General features: G+C 38.6%; 1 protein-coding gene across 1 annotated transcript; it reads right to left on the bottom strand.

Moving 5' to 3' along the window:
- Window positions 1–206: 206 nt before the first annotated feature.
- On the bottom strand, window positions 207–24,226 carry cdh5 (cadherin 5; the record flags this gene model as incomplete). Its single annotated transcript, XM_079248844.1, has 14 exons — window positions 207–5,602; window positions 7,019–7,151; window positions 12,705–12,819; window positions 12,952–13,073; window positions 16,722–16,824; window positions 16,988–17,097; window positions 18,873–19,006; window positions 19,103–19,245; window positions 19,397–19,507; window positions 22,053–22,234; window positions 22,338–22,505; window positions 22,595–22,729; window positions 23,488–23,767; window positions 24,056–24,226. Coding segments are annotated over 14 exons (2,292 nt in total), but the record flags the coding sequence as incomplete, so codon positions are not given.
- Between the last annotated feature and the right edge of the window lie 237 nt (window positions 24,227–24,463).

Raw genomic sequence — 24,463 nt, forward strand, 5'->3', positions numbered from 1 at the left:
GCACAAAAAGCAGGAGGTTTTAGTACAAAAGTCTCAAAACAAAGTTTGGGATCTGCTTTAAACTTCAGCTTTTAAAAGGCTAAATAAGTGTTCGTATTATGTGCGTTTGGTCTTCTGAACTGAGGTGAACATGTTTAGAAAGAAATCTGAGACCAATAAAGATATTTGAGTGTTTATTTTGATTCTACACTTACAAAAATGTCAGGTAATAAAAAGTAGTTGCTATACAGCATAAAAACAATATAGAAAACATTGTGTTCCACATCAAAAAATGAATTACAGTTTCTTTTATAAGAGTAAAGGCACATGTTGTTCACGTGTAGACCCCTAGTATTTACACAAGAAAAGAAATCTGTTGTTGCTCTTTCTTATTGGTTTGACACTCATCTGTGTGTATGAACATGGATACAATCACAAGCACTCACGGGAATGCACAAGCAGAAAAACATCACAAATGCACTCAGAAAGTCACTCATTCATCAAACACTGTTTTCCTTCATTTTGTTAAAGATTTGTTCACTTTTTACAGCATTAAAAAAAAGGAAAATGTCAAGTTTAAAATCCTTTAAATACAGTAATTTTGGCAAAAAAAAAAAAAAAGAAGGGAAAAAAAAAAAGAAATGGAACAATCGCTATTAGGCACATTTTCCCCAAATACATTTCACTCAAATTCAGTCCCTAATGAGGCGTAGAGTACGCGGATAAAAACAATCAGATCACCTACATTTGAAAACGCGCTACTGAATTAAATGGACGCCTTTTTTTGTTGTTTGTTTGTTTTGTTTTGGTTTTTTTGTTGCCTTGAATACAAACAACTTCTTTTGCCTGGATCCCACCCTGAGAGATTTCTTTTAGCTGTTGAATCCAAGCTGAATTATTTTATAGAAGCGATTAAAGCGATTAATATCTGCAAACTTGACCTTGTTTAGCCTGGACGTCATGAGATCAGTCAAATAGGCGCCATGTAAGAAGACAGAAATGGAATTATTCTGAGTGGAGAAGCAAATAAAGTCTGACACTTCTAAAAAAAAAAAAAAAAAAACATTAGACAGTGTCTGAACACATTGTGATTTGTTAAATGAAAATATATATTTTTATTACAGTCTTTTCTTGTTGTGGACAATTTCAGAACATAAAAACAAGAAAAAAAAACATTATATACTCAAAAACCACTTATTGCTGTTAGAGCATATCTGCTCGCTGGTTTGGAAATATTTTTTTGGACTTATTTTGGATTTTTGGAAAACTAATAGTTTAAAATAAGAGCAAAACGGATTTATTCTAATGCAAACTGAAGCTCGTTTCTCAAGGATGCTTTTTTTTTTTTATCTGACCCAAACAGCAGACAAAAAAGCAAAAAAAATATTTGTTTAAAAAATGGAAAATAAAATTAATTTAAACAAACCTGATCAATTTTATAATAACTTGAAGATAATTGTCAGTAAATCAGTAAATCTAAATGATGGCAACAAAAGCGGCTCACGTTAAGTTGGGAATGACTTCCATCACTGATTTAAAGATTGTTTTCCCTGTAAAAGTCACGTATTGCTTCAGCATTTTAAGACGTTTTCACCCCTTTGTGTGTTTTGAGTCTCAGCATTTCATCACAAACATGTTTGTTTCTGTTCAGTAGGGAAACTCATCACCGCTTGTTCCCCGTGATGTTTCTCTCCCGCTAACCTCCAACCTCACCCCGGGCTTCTCCCTGCTTGCTCCCTCTTCCCCCTGCAACGCTGTTTCCCAGGCTGAGCTAATGGGAAGTTAGCACAATGTGTTGGCGCACCAGAGAGATAACACCGACAGGAAGGGGCGGGCACACTCCCAGATGGACAGGAAGTTGAGTCTACTGTTTGGTTTAGCTGATTAAAGGACAAAGAGTGGGACGGCCTGGAGGAGATACGGCGAAGCAAACAGGGAACGTAAGACTGAACCTGCTACTCAAAGTGTGTGTGTACGTATGAAACCAAGAGGCTTCCAGCTATTGTAGTCATCGTTTATCTAATGAAATGCCAAGCAAGCTTGTTGTCAGGAAACAAGTTTAAATCCAAACAAAACCAAATAAACAGAAGAATAAATAAACTAAGATGATATAAACTGGACTTAAATGTTTAATACTGAAGAAATGGTCCCAGTGACACTGCACCCTCTGAGGGGTCCAAAGCACAGAATTAACAGGGACCACTTAGTAATCTGATTTATATGTTGCCATTACAGACAATTACTGACCTTTTACCAGTATGGGCCTTTATCAATGACATTTTTATGCAGAAGCTATCATTTATTACAGGGGCATTCTTTCGCACAATAAGCCATAAGGTCTGAAGTTATTATTTAAATGTGAGTAAGTGATTAATAGCTCTTGGCCAGGTGCTCTGCAGGGCCAGACCAGGGGTCAGGCAGTGCACAGGAAACAGTTGTTCCTGATTACTTTAAGAGCTACTGAGAAGTAGCAGCCTGCATATCTGCAAAGGATGTTCAACACACAAAAGACAGAATGTAAGGAGAGTTGGCACGACAAACTCAAAATGTGCAATGATGATGATGACGGAAAAACTGTTGCACATCATGGAACGTATTTATGAATCAAGTTATTGCTCAAATAAAATATTTTAAATCTTTTAATTAGCTTTTTTTCAGTTTTGTTTATTTCTAGGTTTTAGGATTCTTGTAAAAAAACAAAAACGAAACAATATTATCAGCTTTATAAGTAGAATAATCACAGAAACTATGAGTTTTCTATTTGTTTGTAGAAGGCAAAGATCAATGTGACTTCAACCTCCAACTATGTATTCACACATTTTTAAGCCAAACTGTGTTTGTTTTCTTTTTGTTTCTTACTGTATCTTATTCATTACCTCCTATCAGCCTCATTTTATACTGAGTTTAAGGAATAAAAAGTCCGTGGAGTATGTCGGGTTGGAAAGAATGACAATCGAAGTTACACAGAAAAACATGGATGTGAAACATTTGTGGAACCTTAAAAATGTAGGAACTTTTCATACTAACATGTAAAAGTAATTCATCCACAGCGACGCTGTGAGCGGAGGAGTCGTCAGGAGGAATATCTGCCAGGGATGCAAGCAGGAAACTAAAAGCAGCAAAGTTCCTCGAGCTGAAGTCCTTCACACTGATCCGTTTTGAGTTGTCTCATGTTATGACACATTAAGTGGTAAAATATTTACGCAGACTGTCTTTTTCTTTGCTTTTAAGATTAATTTTCCATCTTTTCCGCAGAGTTTACATGAATTATTTTAGTCCTGAAAGTGGAGTTGAAAATCCATACTCAATGTTTTAAAAAAGAGTAGCTCAGCAGCTCCTTTAAAAGATGCAGATCTGAACAAAGAAATGTTCATTACCTGTCTTTTAACTTAGCTTCAGTTGTGAACGGTGAACAGAATATGTTTCATTTTCATGGTTGGACGGAGTGGCTGATGAATTTGCACAACACTCCACACAGCTTTAAGGAGTTCATGGTTTTAAATAGTTAAGATTGTCAGTTTTTCATCATGGAAACTTGTTAAATTTAAAATGAAAGAGAGAAAAAAAAAAAACGTGGTGAAAAACCATCTGGTTGTGACTTAACCAGGGAGGAAAAGCTAAGCCCACATTGTGAGTTCATTTCCAGCACTATGCCAGGCAAACACTTTAAAATCACCAAACGTTTGGATATTTTTCATCCGAGCTGTTGTGGCCCGACAGCAGCCAGAAAGGATGAGAGGTTAAACTTATTCAGTTCAGATCAGGACCCAACTCGCTGCTTTTGCAACTTTCAGCTTCCTGATTTGTCTGAATTACTTTTGTTCGAGTGGGCCACTGAGGATTTGGCTTTCATCACAACAATAACTGTGATGATGGCTTGTGTCAAATAAAACCTGGGAACGTGCTATAATTCTGTCTCGGCTGCAGTAAAACCATTTCCTTTCTGTCTATTGTCTCCTCGGAGCAGAGGATAACTGGGAAAATGGACGAGATGACTCACCAGTAAAATGGCTTCTCAGTCATATGAAATGGTTCACCTCAGGAAAACAAAGAAGGTGTGTGTTTCTCTGCAGGTTTTTACCTTTAAAAATGCAGTTAGAGCTAGATTTGATGTGATTCAAATGGCCCTTATTTAAGCTTTATGTTGATCCACCAACGTTTACGTTCAGTAAATTCTGATGCTTTACCTCATGTGGATGCTTAAAGTGATGAGTATAATAAATCCCTTAAGTATGCATGTTTACAAACAACAAATGTGAAATAAAATCATCTTGTTTTTGCCATGTTTGTGAAAGAAAAAGAAAAAATGAATCTGTTTCATGTGCAGCATTTTGCATCCCCAGTTGCTTTTAAACACACAGTTTAAGTCTAGTAATAGTTACAATTAAGCCGACAGCCAGAAATTTGGGTCTTTAACATATAATAACTGCCATTTGCAAAGATTTACTTGTCTGATTTGCCTAAAATATTAACATAAGAGTCAAACAGTTGCCCACAGATGCCTTCAGCAAAGTAGGTTGAAAGCAAAGCGGTCAGATAGAAAGTTCCACCTGATGCACGTTGAACTCTGGTGACTGTTACAGGTGTTGTAGATATAAACAAATGTGAAAAACTGAACTCAACGGCCAGCCGTGACCTGATAAAAACATCAATTATCCATAAAAATAAATTTGTTAATGGCTGCAGTGGAGTTTTGCTGTTTGCAGGTAAAGTAAAGCAGTCACGCTGTACAACTCAGACGACCGCAGGAGAATAAAATCCATCCTCGAACAACGATGTTCTCACACCATCAGACCTCACATAAACATTGGATGCAGTTGCTTCTCACTTTCTCCGATGACGCTGTGTCTTTGTGTTACTTTAAAAATCTTTCTGGCACCTCGTTCCCGTGTCATTACTAAAAACAGGAAGGAGAAATAAAATCCTTGCTGCAGCGCGAGGAAACTTCTGGGATTTCGATGAAGCTCTTATTAACTGACTGGAAGTGAAGAGACAACAGGCACAACACTGATGAGTTACACATGATAACTGAAACTATACTGTTGGTACTTAAACAGCTTGGTTGTATTTTGAGGAGCTGAATAAGTCTGGAGACCACGCCGCTCTGGGTCTACTGTGTGTATAAATATGTATATTTCCTGCATGCTTTTGGTCAGTGTGTTTTTATGGCTCTGTTCGACCACTAATTCACACCGTTTACATTTATCATGAGTTAATTTTGGCATTCTGATTGTACTATCAGTAGTGATGGTAGTAGTCAGATCCATCTACACCGTAGAGCTCAGCCAGGGCCCGGAACCTCGGCCCCCACTCATTGAGGAAGTCGTAATCCAAGTTTGAGCCGGTGGAAGAACTGTCCAGAGAGCTCAGACTCCCCGCTAAAGACTCGGGTCCTTCGTAGCCATAGATGTGAAGAGTGTCGTACGGGAATCCGTCTCTGTCGTGATCGGCTTCCTCTTTTTTCACCTCGATCATGGCGGCCATGTCGCCCTTACACGCGGTGGGCTGAGTGTGGGGGTGGGGTTTCTGGACCATGGCGTACAGAGAGGGGTGCGGGTGGCGGTTTGGGTGGCGCAGCAGGGAGCCATCGTTGCAGGCAGAGGTGAGGATTGAGACGTCGTAGCTGAAAGGAGGAGAAACAGGATGAGCTTGTTGGTTTGGAGATGCTGAATCATCATGGAAGGGAAACTCTGAGAAACAAGCAGAGTGGATTTATTCTCCACTCCCAACAAATAATACGACATTCCAAAGTCGGTAATGTCCGATTGTTATCATTTTTATTCTGGATAATTCTGGAGATATTTTATATGAAGTATATTGTTGAAGGAAGATCTCAATACTAAAAAAACTAGAGTAAAAGTATCATAACTGCAGTGTATTTTCAGTTTCTTTTACAGAACTTGTTTTAATCATAATACTGGATTTGATTTTTTTTTAGCACTTTTTAATGCAGTTTTAACCTCTATTGAATTCAGCGCTGTACTGATTTATTTACACTTTAAAAAATACAGGTGATGATGCATTCAGCAGCAACTGACCCAATGTTATGTGTGTAAATGCGGCTGAGTGTTGCACTTTAAATCCTGCACCTTCAATAAAACTCATCTCATCCCATCAGTTTAGATAAAAACTTTGGTAGAGTTAGGAGTGATTGTGTCTTTTTTATTATTATTTTAAAAAATTGTTTTACAAGGCTGGCATCTTTATGGATAATTTTGTTTATGAAATTCAGAATTTACAAGTAAATTTAGCACTTTGTGATTGACCAGATGCACTTGATAAGGCATAAAATTCAACACTACCTGGGTTACAGTTTGATCGTGACAGCAGTCGCCTTCATAGATGTGATTATTACCCCTAACCCGGCAGTTGCAGCTACTTTAGCTCCATATAACGCCCAATTATGCTCGACACAGGAGACAGATACACAGATGGACGGACACTTGAATCTGTGTCCTGCACTAGTTATGTATAACTATGTATATGTATATATCCGTCACGACGCAGAAAACAGGTCAAACCACCGGAAACCACTGGGGGCAGTGTTGAGCTGTACAGCTGACAAACAACCAGCGAAGGAAACAAACCAGAAAAGAAGAAGAGGAACAGAAGGAAGACCAAGCAAAACCAAATAAAAAGCTTCAGAAAAAGACACAGAAGAATTTTATTTTCATAATCATCCTGGCATTTTTGCGTAGCGGCTTATTGCAGCTTTACATCTACTAATGTGTCAAAAGGCAGAAGTGAACTCTGAACTCAGCACTGCCCCTAGTGGATGAACAACCAACATAAAGGATGCACGGAAGTATGACGGCAGCGGCGTATGACAAACATTCCTATTTACATAAAGAGCATAAGGATGTGTTGCCATGTCAGTCTGTATTGTGACATGGCAACACATTTGAGAAGTTAAATGAATCCAATATAATCATATTAAAACTTTAAACGTAAACTCTAAATTCTTGAGTAAATATCTGTGGAAACAACAACCATGTTGGTGCTGAGAAGCTTTTTGTGCTGCTTTTCCCCCCGTACGTACCCGTTAGTGTCCATCTCTCCTCCTCCCTCCTCATCGTATGTGACCAGCTGCTCATGAATCTCTCCGCTGTTCTTCATGCTGGCAAGAGAGTCTTTCTGGTAGCGTTTCCTCATCACAAACAGGATCACTATGACTATGAAGAGCACAGCAGAGCAGAGGTGGAATACATTATTTCTTATTATTTTCAGAATCCTATTTAAATGGATGTTCGGCTGCATCCAGTTAAAAACAAAAGTTTTTTTTTTTTCAGACAAAAGATTTGCAGATTAACTAAACTGTAAATGAAAACAGTCTGGAATAGCAATTGAAATAGTCAGCTGGGGAACAAAAATGAAGAAAATAAATCATTTATTTGGGAGACGTGACAGATGTGAAGCTTAAAATCCCTTTGCTACATGTTTGATTCGCAGAGGAAGTAATTTGGTTCTGGAAAAAACTGCAGATATGAACAGGAGAACACAGAGAACATCTACTTCCTTCCTTTTATACCAAAAAAAATAACAAGACAGATAAGTAGAAAAGCAAAACAGATCAGGGCCACTAAAGTTGAAAAGAGAGACAGAAGAGGATGAAACCACTAGGTGATGAAATTATTCACCTATTCCAGAAAACTTGTAATGAACCTTCTCAGCCTGAGAAAATCGGGGAAAAAACTCACAAAGAGACACGAGTAGGGAGCAGAAGAAACAGGAACAAAGATTCAGTAAACACAGGGGGGAAGTGGAAATGAGTATGAGAAAACAAGGTGGAGGAGGACGGCAGAGGAAGAAGAATCACTCCAAGCAGATGCTGGAGAAATAAACAACTGCGAGGAGAGAAAAGGGTGACAAGAGGTGAAACAGAGGGAAGGAAATAAGAAAAGAAAGACACTGGTGGAACAATGGGAGTCTCAAAACAAAAAAGTCTAAACTGGAAGTTTGTTTATTCTAAAGAGGCAAAGTGCCTTTAAAAGCCTTTCAGGAACAAAGATGGAAGAGGAATGGTAATGAAAAGTCGAAAAGGTTGACTGAATGGGTCACAGGAGGCCACAGATCGCATCCCATTCTGACCAGTTTAACCAGTCTTAACCATAACCTTCATTTTGTGTCAACTAATCTGCATTTTTGCTGTTTTATATTTGAAAGAGGAGACAACCATATAAATTACCAGGCTCTCCATAACCAACATGTCACATAAAGATGTTTATCTTTCATTTGTGACACAATTTCTGCACAAACTGAAGGAAACAATCAATCTCACAGAAAGACTGTAAAAGTCACAAACTTTCTCCATTAAGTTTTTTTTTTTCCTACAAAGTTTTTCTTAAACGTTTTTCAGAAACTAATTCTAATGTGAATCACAGTCATATTTCTGTCAACATCAGACTGAAAAACAAAACAACATTTGCACCTGAAATCCACTCTGGTTTGTTTTTATTTCTCAAAACAAATCCCAATCAGGATGTGTGTTTTTGTTTCTGGGTTGCAGTGGAGTTGCATCTGCAAAATGTGTGAGAGGGAAACTTGTTCAGGAAGAACTGGTGCACAAAGAGCTTCCTTGTTAGGTTAAAAACCTGCCTTCTTGCTTCACTTCCAGCTATGAGCTGTTTGCTTTATGAAATAAGACTTTACAAATGATCAATATGCTGATCAAAATGGCAAATTTATCAATCAGAATCTGATGCATCAGAATCTGTTGCTACCAAATCCTTCAATTTGCAAATATTCAAACAAATAACCTGGAAATTTGGACAACGGTTTTATGAAAGTAAAGTATGTAAAGTGCATATGAAATATTTCAACATTAAGAATTATTAACTGGTAGGGGTGGGAAAATCAAATAAAAAAATCGAAAATCGGAATTTTTTTGCTTCACAATTTTAAAATCGATTTTTTAACAAAAAATTTTTTTTTCAAATGAATAAATATAATCCATAACAAAATTTTTGTCATTTTTATTGTTTTTATTGCTCTTTTAACTTGTCATCTAGGATGTTATAGCAGCAGAATGATGGTCTGGCTACTGTGTTGTTTTTTCCTCTTTGAAATTAAGAAAAATGACGAGCAAAAACAAAAAATTAATACATTTTTTTTGCTGTTAATCCACAAAAGCTAGCAATATCGAAGAATTGTGAGAATCGCAATTTAAATCGAATCGGCACCTAAAAAAAATCGGAATCGAATCGGGACAAAAGCATATCGTCACAGCCCTGTTAACTGGTTCATTTTGTGATCTGTGTAGATATTTCTCCTCTGATCTGTGGGTGTCATTTCATGTACTGAAAGTTTTTGCTGCAGCATTAGTTGAAAAACTTGTTAAAAAACAGTCATCCTCCAAGTTTCACTAAAAAACACGAAATAAGGAGTTGAAAGTATGTATGAAGCCCAACTTCATTAAAAAAATGTTCCAAAAGGAACTGAGTAAAGTTTTTCTTGCTCACTTTTCCTTTGAGAGTGGCCTTAAAGAGCGAGGAGAAGGAAGCAGGAGGGAGGAAGAGAAGAAAACAAAGGAACAGAGGGAACAGATGAGGCAAGCAGCTGCTGATGGAGGGTGGAGGAAGTGGGTGAAATGGGAGAATTAGGGGTGAAGAAATCAAGAGTGAGGACAGATGAGCAGAGAAGGAGAGGAGGAAGGATACATTTGACATTAGATTAGGCCCTAAGCCTGGGTCTCGATATAAACCTCTTTCTCTCTCAGCGGACAGGCAGCATTAGCCATGCCTTTTAGTCGAGGGCGAGCGGGACTAATTTAAGTTAGCATGGGAAACCAACAGATTAATCTTTTACAACACATGCTCTGCAGTTTAATAAGCTCTGGAGATATCAGACTTAGAGGGACAAGGGAAGAGAGAGAGAGGAGGGGAGAAAGAAGGAGTCCTTTCTTTGTTGAAGATGACTGAGAAAATTTCTTTCCTCGTGTCAAACCTGACTTCATGTGAGAAAACGTGCCTGTGAATGGAGAGCATGCTAAATTGCTTTGGGCACTGATAGATAATGACAAGTGCATTAAATAGTTAATCTTGCCTGCTTTGGGGGTGTTTGATAAAGAGAAAGAGAGATGGAAAGAGGAAGGGTGGTAGGCAAAGAGACAGACTGAGAGACCCAGAGGGAGAGAGAGAGAGAGAGAGGAGGGGAAAATGAAAGGGAAAAGTAGTGCGATAGTAAAGGAGTGTATTAATAGTTAATAGGTTGAGTGTTTGGTGGTGTTTGATAAGCAGACGGCACCTAAAGAGCTGATAAACTCTCCTCATTACCACTGCTATTCTTCTGCTGCTTTTCCCACAATTCCCCACATCAACTTCCTCCGTCTTTAACCTCTTTCTGTCTCTCCGTCACTCAGCGAACCTCAAATCTCTGTCTCACTCGCCTGAACTCCACCGGTTTCACCCTTCTCAGCATCCTGAGTCTAAGTCTAGATAAACATTTTATTCCCTCCATCTCCATCCCTCTGCATCATTAACTTCCAGCTTCAGTTCCAGATCCCTCATGTTTGGCCAACTATCTCCAGCGTGCCTCTGATATAACATGACAAGTGCTTCTATTTCCCAGAAAAAAAGGGGAGCAGGGGACGATGGTTTCAAAGAGAATATTGAGCTTACGACCACGGGCATTATTTCCACATCCTCCACTGCATTATTCATAAAACTAACAACACCAGAAGGGGAGAAGTTCCCCCACAAAACACATCTTATATATGGCAGAGCACAGACAAGTGAATCTGCACAATACGATCACTCGGCAATAGATGTCTGCATCCATCAGGGATGCTGGATGGTCACACATTCCTCCTGAGGACAAACAGCACTGATGGTTTAAGGGATTGTTCTGTTTGGTTTGTTTTTGTATTTTTTTGTTTTGTTTTTATCAGATGTAAAAAAGGAAAAAAAAAATCCACCTTCACTTTGAGTAAAAACGTTGAATGTTTCATGAAAGCCAGATGATTCAGTTGGATAAGTGTGTACAGATGCGCAGCTGTAGTTGTAATTTAGCTTTTTCTACTTCTAACAACAACAGAATGGAGGTCAGAACTCAAGAAATGGCCTGGAAATGTTCTTGTCAGCAAAAAAATAATAAACTGTTTTAAAAGCACCTTAAAAGTAGATTTCTTCTCTGGTCATAATGTTAATTTATCGCTTTTTTTTTTTTTTTATAATCCTGAAGTGAACATGTTATTTTTAGCATATTAAAAATGGAGGAAAGTGAAAATCAGCCGTATAATGTCCATGCATTCATCTATAGAGGGATGCCCAAGTTCAGTCTGCCATGCTAACAACTGTTAGATGTGTGTCTTCTCCAGCACCTGAATCAACTGAAGGTCTTGTGACCAGGCTTCTGAAGAGCTGAATGTCATGTGCACAAGGGAATTTAGTCATTTGAGTTGCAGGATGGTAGATTTCCTGGACTGGACTAAAGGACCCCTGAATCTATAGTAAATACCCACTTATTCTAATGCAGTGGTCTGGGATGAGATGTTAGATGAGGGGCAGGGTACACCCCTGGACAGGTTTCCTTAATTTAATTTAATTTAATTTAATTTAAATTTAATTTAATTTAATTTAATTTAATTTAATTTAATTTAATTTAATTTAATTTAATTTTATTTCATTTTATTTTATTTTATTTCATTTTATTTCATTTTATTTTCATTTACTTCTTATGACTTTGTTTATTATTATTCATTTTATATGTATTTATTTAGTTATTGTAGGACAAAAGAAAAAATGATTAAAAGCTCAGTGTTTTTCCTTGTCTTGAGGGGCAGTACAGGGACTTGAACCAGGGTTCTCCAGCCCCAGGCATACATCTCTAACCACTAGACACCCTCTCTGAAGTTGTAAGCTAATGGTTGTGAACTGTGACCTAAAACCATCCAATGTTCTGAGACCAGAAGGTAAATAAATGTTTCTTAAAACTTTGTTGCCTTTGAATCTTTACAGCACTGAAACTTCAGAATATCTCTAATATTTCCGCTGTGGTTGAATAAATGCATTTCACACAACACTGCCACACATTCACAAGCAGGGAAAGGAGAGCAAACACACAGATCCTGCAGGAGGTTATAACCGCAGCGCTTTACAATCATCATCTTTGCAAAGAAAGTAAAACTAAAAATGTGTTTTTTTCTTGTTGAACCAACGTTTAGCTCAGTGCAACTCAAACACTCACCCATAAAGTCTATTTCACTTGCAGCATCTAAAAGTCCTCAAGAGATGTAGAACAAGCTACAAAGGTTTGATAAGGTCACCTCTCTCTACCTCCACACCTCCACTCCAGACTTTTTTCATTTTAAGTCATGCACGGTGACATCACTTAAGGGAATTTATCTGATTTGAGCAGCTCCCTCTGGAGCAACAAAAGGCTTTTTCACATGTGCTTCAGCTCTCCCTGACACTTGTAAACAGATTTTACAAACCTGGAAACATGTGGAATTCCCCTTACAGCCACTTTTAGAGATGTAAAAGTGGTTTGTGAAAAAGAAAGTTTCTTTGGTTGCTTTCAGAGGAGCAAGAAAACGGAGAACTTCTGCAAAAGCTATGAGCAGAAAGGAGAAAGAAAGATCCAGCCATCCATTTTCTTCACCAATTCGTACAATTCAGGGAAGCTGGAGCCTATCCCGGTGATCACTGGGTGAGAGGCAGGGTGCAGCCTGGACAGGACACCAGGACACCACAGGGCATCAGGGCGTAAGAGGAAAAACTGTAACTCACCTAGTATGGTAAGAATGCAAAGCAGGATGGCTATCAGGGCGTGGACACTGACTCCCATCCTCCGAGCACCCGCTTTGCAAAGCGTAGGAACCCTCCGGGCGTTACACTGGCACGACTACATGTTGCACAAAACAGAAGTTAAGATGTCACATTCAGTGATTACTTCATTAAAAATTATGCTGCAATAACTAACTTGGCATTTGTATCTTAGTGCACATAAAACAATAAACAGAAAATGCACAGAGACCTTGATTGAAAGTTTCGTGACACTGCTCAGTCCTCCATCACTGATGCGCACATCCACGCTGTAATCATTGGGGTCCTCGACACTGAACAGACCCCCTTTCACCATCAGGGCTGCTGTGCTGTCTGTAAAACACGACATATTAATACATAAATGTACAGATACTCACGCTTTGTGAAAAATCTGTCATCTTGTATCTCTGAAGGGGATCTCATGTTTACTTGCTAAGTCTGGAGTGTGTGTTCAAACAGAACATATGACCTACACACACAGAGAAAGGAGTCATAACCTGAAGGCAGATGGATCATTTGTGAATACTTTGATCCTTTTAGAAATTAAATGATTAAAGATTACAGAAAACAGAAGAAAATTAAAACCTTCAACAGCTGATTGGACTTTATAAGAAGCCGAATCTCAGATGCAACGAGAATATTTACTCTCCTCTGTAGGAAAAAATCTTAATAGAGAGAGAAATTAGTGTGCAGTCTGATGAGTTTAGAATCTGTCAGTCACAAGCAGCCAAAGTCATGAAACACGATGAGAAAAATAAAGCAAGGTCTTTTCTGAAGGGCTGACCGATAAAACCGTCGTTAGTTAAATTCCTGCCAGGCAGAAGTTTCCTGCTGAGATGATGGGGAGAGCCGTTTTCCATTTTATTTAACAAGTGAAGGAATTCCAGAGAGGACAATGGCAGGAAAGACCCTTCTGCTCTCACACGAAGGAAAAAGCTGCTCTGCTTTAAGGGCAAGTCTGAATGAAAACAAACTGAACTTCGCAGATTTTCAGATTTAAAACTGAACTTGAAGGAAAATGATGTTTGTGGGAGGAGAAAGGATCAACCTGAAACATGCCATCTCCACCGTTCAGAGAGCTTCACAGTGACTGCAAGCCATTTGTGAAATATTTCCAAGGCTTTCAGGAGAAATAAAAGAAAGTCTTTTCCATTCAAAGCAACGTGGAGCTGCATAAATAAGTACCTATTTAGTTGGTTTTGATTTATTTCTAAATGTGGGTTTCACTCGGCTGGACGAGCCGCTTCTGAAGGTTTGAGCTCAGCGACTGATTTTGTGCCAGTGGATAAAAATCATGAAGGGTTCCAGGAGGCTGTGTGGATGCTAAAAAACCTTTGTGACCAAAGCAGACGCCTTCTGCAGAGCGGCAGATAGAAAACAGGTTGAAGGAACTTCTGAAATGTCTTCACTTGTCAGCCTCTGAGACTGCGTCCATCTTTCACCCAGCCTTGTGACGGGAGGCGGGGGGGGGGGGGGGGTACAGATGATGAAGCCTTAACTAAGTGAATAAAAGATGAAAACAGCGTCTGTCTGCCCTTCATCTCATCCCTCTTCTCCATCCCATCCTTCACTCTTTCCTTGTGTGATTTCCTCTCTCTGCTGTCTCTCTGGGTTTCTGAATATTTCTCACTGTCCTCTCTGGATTCGCCTCGCCGTCTCCGTCTCATTACTCTTTTTCCTCACATTATTTCCTTGTGTTCTGCACCCCTCTGACATTTTTCCCTTCTGTCTGGTATAAATGTCAGGATTTCCTGCTCTGAACACCGAGTCGTGTCCACACTGACTCTCTGAGTCGGAGTGTTTGCTGTGATGGAGGCGGTTCGAACATTTTAAGAGCTGAAACAACAACTTAAAATAGTCATATTAATAATGCTAATAACATTTAAGGGGTTGTGTGTGTTTCTGTATGAGGGATCTTTACAACCAGCAGTAACCAAAAACCCTTCCTCCCTTTGTCTTCATCCTGTCTCCTTTTTTCCTTTTCCAACCTTTAATTTGATGTTTCTGATGTCATCATTTCCTCTCCTGTCTTTGCCCCCCCCCTCCCTCAGTGTCTACCTTTTGCTCTTCTCTCCCCCTTCATAATTCTCTCTCATTTATTCTGTCTCCTTTTTGTAATGCTCTTTTCCCACCGTTGTCGTTTTTCTCTGTCTTGGTTTTCCTACTTTCAAGCCTTCCTTCTCTCCGCATCTCATCTGTTACCTTTCCTGCCTCTTTGTACTTGCTCTCTACATTTAACAGTATTATCACACTTATCCCCGGCTCCCCATCTCTTCCTTTTGCCTCCTTTCATCTTGTCTCCCACCTTTGCCTCATCTCTCTTTTCTTGTGCTCCACTCTGTAGTCTTCTTGCTTTCCTTCATCAGTTCAGCGTGTCAAACCCTCCCGGCGTAAGCACAGTGGAAATGGATGAGGGAAGTTCAGCCCTTTTTTTCTGTTTATCTTCCTTTAAGCATAGTTAAAGTTTCACTAAAATTAAATATTAACACTTCACCTAAATCTTTCATCTGTCTACCTGAGGCTTTCATCCATTTAGACTTTGACTACAACAGTCTGCAACATGCTTCTTCAGGCTTTTATGGATTAAACCGACATGTGATGATCAAAAATTATGAAAACTGTTTTACTTGCTGTTTTTTTGTTCTGTGCTGAACAAACTAAATAAGCCTTGGTAATCTGACGTAACTGAGCATCAACCACTTATCAAGTGTCAGCGTCTGGATCAAAGAAAAACGTCTCTGCCAGAGGTTTACTTTATTTATTCAACCTGACAGTTTTTAAATCGTACATTTCTATCTACATACTTTTCATCCCAGATTTCTTTACTATGGATACTTCCTTGTGATTATAATAAACAAACAGCTTTTTATGAGAGATGATGTACAAATAATGGCATTGATTTCTGTATGATTGTCAAATAGCTCCAGTGGATATTAAAATATTAAATATTCACATGAAATTTGGCACCATCTTCTTTTCTTTTGATCTCATTCTGAAGATGGATAAAAAAAACTGTGATTTTGTTTTGACTCAACAACCCGACAAACATGTCCTTTCCTTCAGTGCTTCATCAAAAGCCCCATGCACACATCTTTCTGCTTTAAATTGTAAAGACAACAACAGTACAAATGTCTGACCAAAAGTAGATACGGCAAAGTAAACCGTAAAACATAATGCATCAGGCGACCAGCATGGACGTAAAGGAAGAATTAGAAATCTGAGACTTTCTCTCTTTCTTTTCTTTTTTCTAAAACTACTGAAACTGAGCAGATGTTTGTAGCCAAGCTGTCAAGGAACGTTCAACTCACACAGCAAGTATTCATCAGTTCAAATAATCCCATTGTTAGAGAAAGCTTAGCTTTTTAGATGTTTGCACAAATATGAATAAACAAAGTAAATAATGACATTGAATCATATCAAGATTCAAGAAGATATCCTACACACATAGTTTGCATCTATCTATGGTGTTCCAGAGATGTGTCCAAACACCTTCTCCATCTTGTGGAAGCAGACAGACCGGCCTGTGGGGTTTAGCAACTACCTGCCTAATTATTAGGTCCACAGGAAGCTAACAGGAATTAATAAACTAATAATACCAACATAAAGCTTGATTGGCCAGATAATATCAGATAGGCTTATAGTGCAAGATATATCCCTTTAATAGAGTCAGTTTCATGAGCACGTTAAACAGGACATGTTGACATAACATGTTGCTAAAACCCGAGCATCATCCATAGTCCCCTGATCCACTTGCTTTCATTCATTACTACATTGTTGTGTAGCTGACAGGCTCTTTTAGTGGATTTGAGGACCAAATTATGCTTTGAAAAGTTACAATAACATCAAGTTTTAGCATCAGAGCACAAATGGAGTCTCATTTGTTGCATAGCAACAAGTGCAGGGGACAGTGCGAGCACTTCTACTTGTTTAGAAAGCCAAGAAAAGAAATGTAAATATGTGCACAGAGCACAAAGGACTTACTGCCGTAGTCTACGATGGAGAAGTTGGAGCTTGGACTGGCCAGTTTGAAGGTGAAGGTGGTTTGTTGGTCGTCCTTGTCTGCAGCTCTCAAAATTCCTATAACCTGAAAAATGAAGATTAGACGTTAGAATTTAGAAATAAGAATGCAAAGCTCACACATTTAATTATAATGAAATGTTATTGCTTTTCTTTCATTCAATAAAAGTTCATTAACTGAGATCTCCTTAAAGAACTGGTTCAGAAATGGAATAATGTGTTTTTCTTACTGTTTTGGCAATGTCATTCTCGCAGACGAAGATATCCTCCACATCCAGTTCAGGTGGGTGGTCGTTGATGTCATACACAATGATATTAACGTTTGCTCTGGATTCCAGACCTACAGAAGGCAGATCAGCAGTGCAACGTTAGATGCTAGGAAGCATAGATGCTATGCTATGAAGGTAAAATGTCATTTGCTTGTGTAGCTTTGATGGAGCTGAAAACTGAAAAAGTCCAACTACATTAACAAGATCTGTCAGCCGGCAAAAGGTTCTTCAAAGAAAACACGCTGGAGGAGAAAACAAATGGCACTTTTATCTGTTGATGTAATCTTATTTAACTTATGTGAAATCCAGTTTCTGTGAAAATAAGTAATGATGTTAAAACAGAGATTGTGGGACAAATGAATGCATGTGTCCCTTTAAATCTTCCCCATTATTTTTTTTTTTTTTTTTTTTGCTGGATGCACACTCAAGTCATCATTATTTATTAAACCAAAGTGAAATGGAATATTTAAATATGACAGCTGAAATATTAATTGTCATCTAGACACCCTCTACATTTTTTACCAAGTTTCCAAATATCTATCTATCTATCTATCTATATATATATATGCATTGATATATAGACATACATATATCTATATGTATGTCTATATATCTATGTCTATATCTATATATATATATATATATATATATATATATATATATATATATATATATATATATGCATTGATATATAGACATACATATATCTATATGTATGTCTATATATCTATGTCTATATCTATATATATATATATATATATATATATATATATATATGTATATGCATTGATATATAGACATACATATATCTATATGTATGTCTATATATCTATGTCTATCTATATCTATATCTATATATATATATATATAGATAGATATATATATATAGACATACATATATCTATATGTATGTCTATTTATCTATGTCTATCTATATCTATATATATATATATCTATATATATCTATATCTATATCTATATCTATATATATATAGATATAGATATAGATATAGATAGATAGATAGATAGATATGTATATATAGATATTTGCTCATAAATATTGGAGGTTTTTTTTCTACGTTGGTGTTGATAGCTGAGCACACACAGCTTGTTTGTTTTTTTTAGCTTAATGGACGTAAAGCCAGCAATTATAAGCCACAACGATGATCACATGTGTAGAACTCTGTCATAAATGGACCTGAATAAGGTCAAGTGACTGAAAGGCTTTAAATTTTGTGATGTCTCCTTGGTTGTTATTTTTGTCACATTAAAGCACCTTTTACATTCATTTTTTATCTCCAGTGCTCCATTCCATTATTCATCTTTTGATAAAAATGAGCGTCTTTGCTGTCTCTTGTACTGAGATTTTGAAACTATCTTTAGTACAGTACAAATAGTGTATATCGAGGACCTTGTCAAGCTCAGGGGACCATTGTGTTCCTTAAACATCGTGACAAGCCACTAAAATAGATCTTTGAATTCCGTTCATTGCTGATCTAAAAATATAGAGTTTGGCTTGGAAGCAGCAAGTGAACAAAGAAAGGCACTAATGTGATTTTCCTGCTTACTCTCCCCTTCCCCATGTGGGTCAACCAGGTGCTATAGCAGTGTGTTAATCCATAAAAATCCTTGTTAATGTGCTGCACTCCCATCCTTATAAAGCCAGAAAAGAGCTGCTCTGCGAAGGAGAGAACATTGTGTCTCTTTCAGCCTTTCTTGTGCAACTCCCTCTGCACGTTGCCATTGTTAGAGAGAACACATGGTTTTCATTTTTTATCTGAGGATCTATTGTTTAAAAGAAGTGGGATTAATAAAGCAGTGCAGTCTTTATTTGAGTGTGTCATACCACTTGGCTCCTCCCGTGCTTCGACTTTGAATGTGTGTACTGCCTTCAGCTCTCTGTCCAGCTTCCTCTGGGTGGACAGCTGACCTGTGACTGCGTTGATACTGATGGGACAGTCCTCGCCTATGATGGAGTACCTAAAGAGCAAGCACAAGAGTTCAGCCAAACAACTCCTCCACGCAGCAGGATTACAGCAAACACATTCTTAGTGATAACGGAGTGCACGATCATACCGTATGGATTTCTTGGTTTTGTCAGGATCTGTGGCTGAGACGAAGCCGATATTGTTCACTATCTCTTCTTCCACCACAGTGAAGTTGTAAACCGGCAGCGTGAAAACCGGGGGTTCATCTACGTCCAACACCCTGATGGTTACCTATAAATATTTAAATATTTGTAGCAAATAAACAACAAGTTTGACTCAGGAAGTACCACAGAAACAGTTTATTTCCCTGGATTATTGTTTTGCTCCAGGATCCTGCAACATTTTCTGGTATATTATAAATGTATATAAATAAGATACATACCTGTGCTGTTGTGATTGCGTTGTGTGAGTTGTCTGCAGGAAAGCTTGGACTAAAGTCTTCACGGACATAGACGTCAAAAGTGTAGCTGCTTCTAGTCTCATAGTCCAAAGCCTGTAGAGACAGAGAGTTGAGGGAAATTAGTTAATAAAAATTTTAAAAACATGTCTTTTTTTAATGATGTTGCATGCTCATTGAACACCCTGTTACTGCATAAGCAGTTATTGTACAGAAAAAAGGATGATTTCTAACAACTTAAAGTGTCCTGATGTTCTTTTATCTGTGTATTCGAAGACGAGGTGTTCCATGTTGGGATTCATCCTCAAGAGATGTACATATAAACGTGTCTGGTGTTTTTATACTTTCAGAACACTCTGCATTTGCACTTTCTTTTGTTTTGGTGTACAAATGCATCACTTATGGTTTTCCTCAGAGAAATCGCACCTCCATCTGCTCACCAGGGACCATTAATGATTTCAGGTGTTAAAAGGTTGGAAATGTCACAGTTTGGCTGAAGCAGCCTGGAAAAAGCTCATTCTCAGGATTTACACCAGTCTAAGAAGTTTGTGAAAGTGTCAAAGCACTTTAGCTACTTTACTACTTTCCCTCTCTCTCTCTCTCTCTGCCTCTCTTGTTTTTTTAGGGGTACATCTGGTATCATGGTTGATGCATCAGTAGTATTGAAACCAAGACAACCATCATTATTTGCACCTTAAAATCTATTTAATGGTCTAACAACTATTTAAGCAAGTAGGTTTCTAGAGTTCCCTGTTAGAGTTGGTAAAATCCATTTTTATAAGGAACTGTTGGAGCTGGTTCTCTGCATTACTGGATCAGGGTCACAATAACAAACATCTTGACCTTCAACAGATCTTTTGAAGCTCCACATTAGAAGTCGCGTTTTTTGACACAAAAGTTTGACCATGATGGTTTGTTAAATGCTCCACATCTATATAACTTTATTTAACCTTTGTCAAGGTTCTACAGAGGGCTGTAAATGTGTTCTTTCATCAGCTTTTTATTGTACATGCACTCTGTATATGTTGTAGTATGAGGTGATTTTTCTTTACATTTATATACAAAAAAGCATGTCAGGGCACTTGTGGGGTCCAAGGACCCTTTTTTATGTAGATCAGGGGTAGGCAACTCCGGTCCTCCAGTGCCATAGTCCTGCAAATGTTAGGAGTTTCCCTGCTGCAACCCACCTGATTCAAATCAATGGCTAATTAGCAGACTTGTGCAGTTTGATGTCAAGCTATAAACAAGTCTGGTAATTATAGGTCTGATGTGTGCCAGGTGTGTTGCAACAGAAAACTCCTAACATTTGCAGGACTGTGGCACTTGAGGACCGGAGTTGCCTACCCCTGATGTGGATCTACTGGGAACCACACACCATCCTTCCAACTGGAAGTAACCACCTACCAGCTGAGCCACAGTAAAAGTAGAATAATTCCTTCTCCATCATGGTTCTGGCATTGGAAAATACAGTTTAAATTCAGCTGCCAGTATGTTTTTACATTGTATTACATTGTTTTTCTGTTAGAAAAGTTAGGAAATATTCATTTTCAGAAGAAAACATGACTGTTTTTGTTTTTTTTCCCAATAACTGCACTCACAGTTTGTGCTTCAACTTTCTGTTGCCGCCTACATAACAGCAGACAACACCTTGTGCCTAACCTCCTGTTGGAAGTATCATTTATTTCCAGTGTACTAAGAAAACTGCTGTTTGCCTTTCATCTGCGAATGGGACACCACAGGTACACAGGAACATTCTCTTAAACGGATTATTCATGGCAACAAGGATAATCAGTCACAGAGTGTCACCGGCGTTTTCAAACAGCTTCAGGAGAATACCTTTGCCACTGTGTGGCCGATAGCCGGCTTACTCTGTACATGTAAACACAGCCGGTGAGAGAGCTGAGCAGGGAGAAGATTGTGCTGCGATTCGATTCCACGCTAGCATGGGTGAGCAAGTTATTGCTGAGCTTATTTCATTAGATTACACTTTCAGCTCTCTGATGTCCTAAACACTTTATCTGGAGGGGTACAATCCAGAGACATAAGAGCTGCTGAAATTCCCACAAGCATAAATATCTTTCCCAAGCAGAACCAGGTGGTTTCAGCTGTCATTCTCCAAAAACATCACATTTATCGCTGCGGGCTGAAATGTTGTCGTGTAATTACAGACCAAGTAGTGGCATAATATGCAAGGAGGAGCAATCAAAGAAAATACCAGGAAAATGTCAATAAGTTAGTGGACTGAAATTTATGGAAATCCTGTCATGTGTGTGGGTATCATCCCAATGCTCGGCTCTTGGATGTTTTTTGTGCTCATCTTAGGCTGTAGTTGGAGTTTTCCATTCATTTTGAGGGTTTGAACATTTCAGTGTGAGGATGTTATTCATCCTAAACTATCATTTAGTTTGGGAGTAAGATTTAAACGTCGCTGGCGACGCCATATTTTCTTCCTACCCCAGTTATTCTCATCCAACAGTGTGCACGTAGCTGCCACCGCTAAGTTGGCATAACTATTATTAGGAATAGAGAATCTTGCTACCTAGCCATAAAAGTGTTTTTGCTTTTTATATCTGTAGCACATACATATGTATTTGAATATATTTGCAGCCCCATCTCGTGTGTTGCCATGCAAGCCTCCTACCTGTCTGAGTATGAGGTTGCCATCTTTCTCATCGCTGAGCTTGAAGTTGAATATTCTATTGTAGCCACTTTGAATGGTCAACAAGGGCTTTTTATTCTCGATCTCATCTCTGTCCACCAATTTCAGAGTGCCGATCTGCTCATTCAGTTTGCGATCCTCTGGAACACGCAGTTCGTATGTCCCTGTGGGCAGAAAGCACATGTCAAGTGTGATGCCATGTAAGCTGACAGATCTTCCTCTTATTTGTTCAACCAAAATACCAAAATATTATGTTTTATTCCTTACTATCAGAGAAAGCTGCTATGTTGTCGTTGGTGTCAGTGATGGTGATGGTTACAGAGGTGGTTGCTGAGCTGCCGGATTTCATGCCTCTCATGTCCTGGACTTGAACCACCACCACATACTGGCTCTTGGTTTCTCGGTCCAGAGTGTTGATGTTGGTCATGATCGTACCTGCAGAGCAACAGAGAGGGTTTGAGCTTCTGATTCATGCACAACATCTGAGTTCCACCCATTTATTTGACGGACGTCCTGCTACCTACCTGATGTTGAGTTAATTTTGAAGGCAGGGATGTTTCTATGAGAGCTGTGTCCATCTATCAAAGTGTACTTGAGCTCTCCGTTAGCGGTGGTTGGATCATCGGCATCAGTTGCAATCACGTCAACAACTTTTGTTCCTAGATGAAAAAGATTATCATGCACTTAAATCACCATTTTGGACACAAAGTTCTGAATGAGTTCAAAATGTCCTTTTTCTAAATTAACCAGAAACCAAATACATGTGTTTTTTATCCTTAAAATACCAGAGATTCTCTTTCAAGGCATGTTTTACCTGGAGGACATCACATTATCTACATAGATACTGTGAGAAACTCTGACCATAAATGTTCCACTTATAAGGCGAGTGTCAACAGTAACTGTTTAAGTAATATCTAGCCAAGAAAAACACCAGTCCATGTATTTCTCTGATCACCACAAGGCCGTTTTAGCTGCTTGTCCACATATTTTCCTTTATACTATCTGCAGGGCTCTGCAGCTGCAGAAATGGTCAATACAGCCAGCAACGAGAGTATTTCTGTTTTATTTCAGCACTTTCTGTTTCATCTTTTTGACTAATTATTGTAATATGATTAAGTGCTAAAGTTTAGCTACGTCAGGCACTAATGTGCTTTATTTCCCACGTGAATGCACTGCTGATTGTGACAGGTGTGAGATATTAGTCTTGCTGTTCCATACTTTCTCACAGTCCAGTTTATTTTTAATCTAAAATCAAGTAAAATGCATGTTTTCAGTGGCTTTTTCTCCATTTATGAAGTAATGTTGAACCTAGTTGGAGCACATACCTCTTTGTCTAAGAGACCAGATCTACAATTAAACAAAAAATTTGAGTCCCTGATGTATTCTAACAGAATAAATTGACAGTGACTCTACATACCTATCGAAGCTCTTTCCACAATGGATCCATTGTACTGTTTGGGGAAAACAGGGCTGTGGTCATTGATATCTGTCACCTGGACAACAAAGTCTCCAGAATCCTCAATCAACTCATTGTTCCCGTCATACATCCTGGCAGTCAAATTGTAAAAGGCTTTCTCCTCCCTATCCAGAGATCTGGTGACAAACAGGTCTCCTTTTTCATCCACAATGAAGATGTTGTCTGCTCCTTCACCTTCGATTGTAAACTTCTTCACAGCCACATTCAGGCTTGACTTAAGCTGAGAAAAGAAAAAAGAGAATGGACAATGATAGTCTTCAATATTTACTTTCTCAAAACAGAGTCAAATCAACAACCTTCATGCAAATGTCTCCAAATAAAGTATTCCGGCAAAATTGCTCTAATAATCTTCACAGAGCTGGAAGACGACGAGTTTCTGCCCCAGATTTTTTTTATTCCTAAAGCATCAAACTGCACAGTTCAGACAAAAATGTAATTTTGCTTTAAAGACCCAAGAATCAAAAACCTAAAACTAAACAGTGAAATCAAAACACTGCTGTTAACCTACTTGTCCTATCTTGTAGGGGATCGGTGCAGGTTTCTCTTCTTCCACATAAAGATTGTTCCAGATCCACGCTCTCTTCTGTCTCCGCAGAACTGGATGGGACTCTTTCTTCACGATGCCAGCAAAGTCCTGACTTTCAGCTGTCACACCTTGAAGCCCATTGTCTTCAGCAATGACGACAAACGAGGACAATGCCAAAGAAGCCATAAGTCCCTTCATCCACACCTGGAGCCCCGCCATCCTCTAGTTTGGGACAGAAACAAGAAGGCGGGAGGGTGAGCGTAACGAGAGGAAGAGGTGAGCAAAACAACAAGAGAAGGAATAAGGAATGGAGGCAGAGAAATGGAGGAAGAGGAGAAGAGTGAGGGAGCAGAAAGAAGAGTGGAGATCACATTAAAACCACTTATCAGC

The sequence above is a fragment of the Telmatherina bonti genome (genome assembly GCF_933228915.1).
Source record: "Telmatherina bonti genome assembly, chromosome: 11".
Taxonomy (NCBI): Eukaryota; Metazoa; Chordata; class Actinopteri; order Atheriniformes; family Telmatherinidae; genus Telmatherina; species Telmatherina bonti.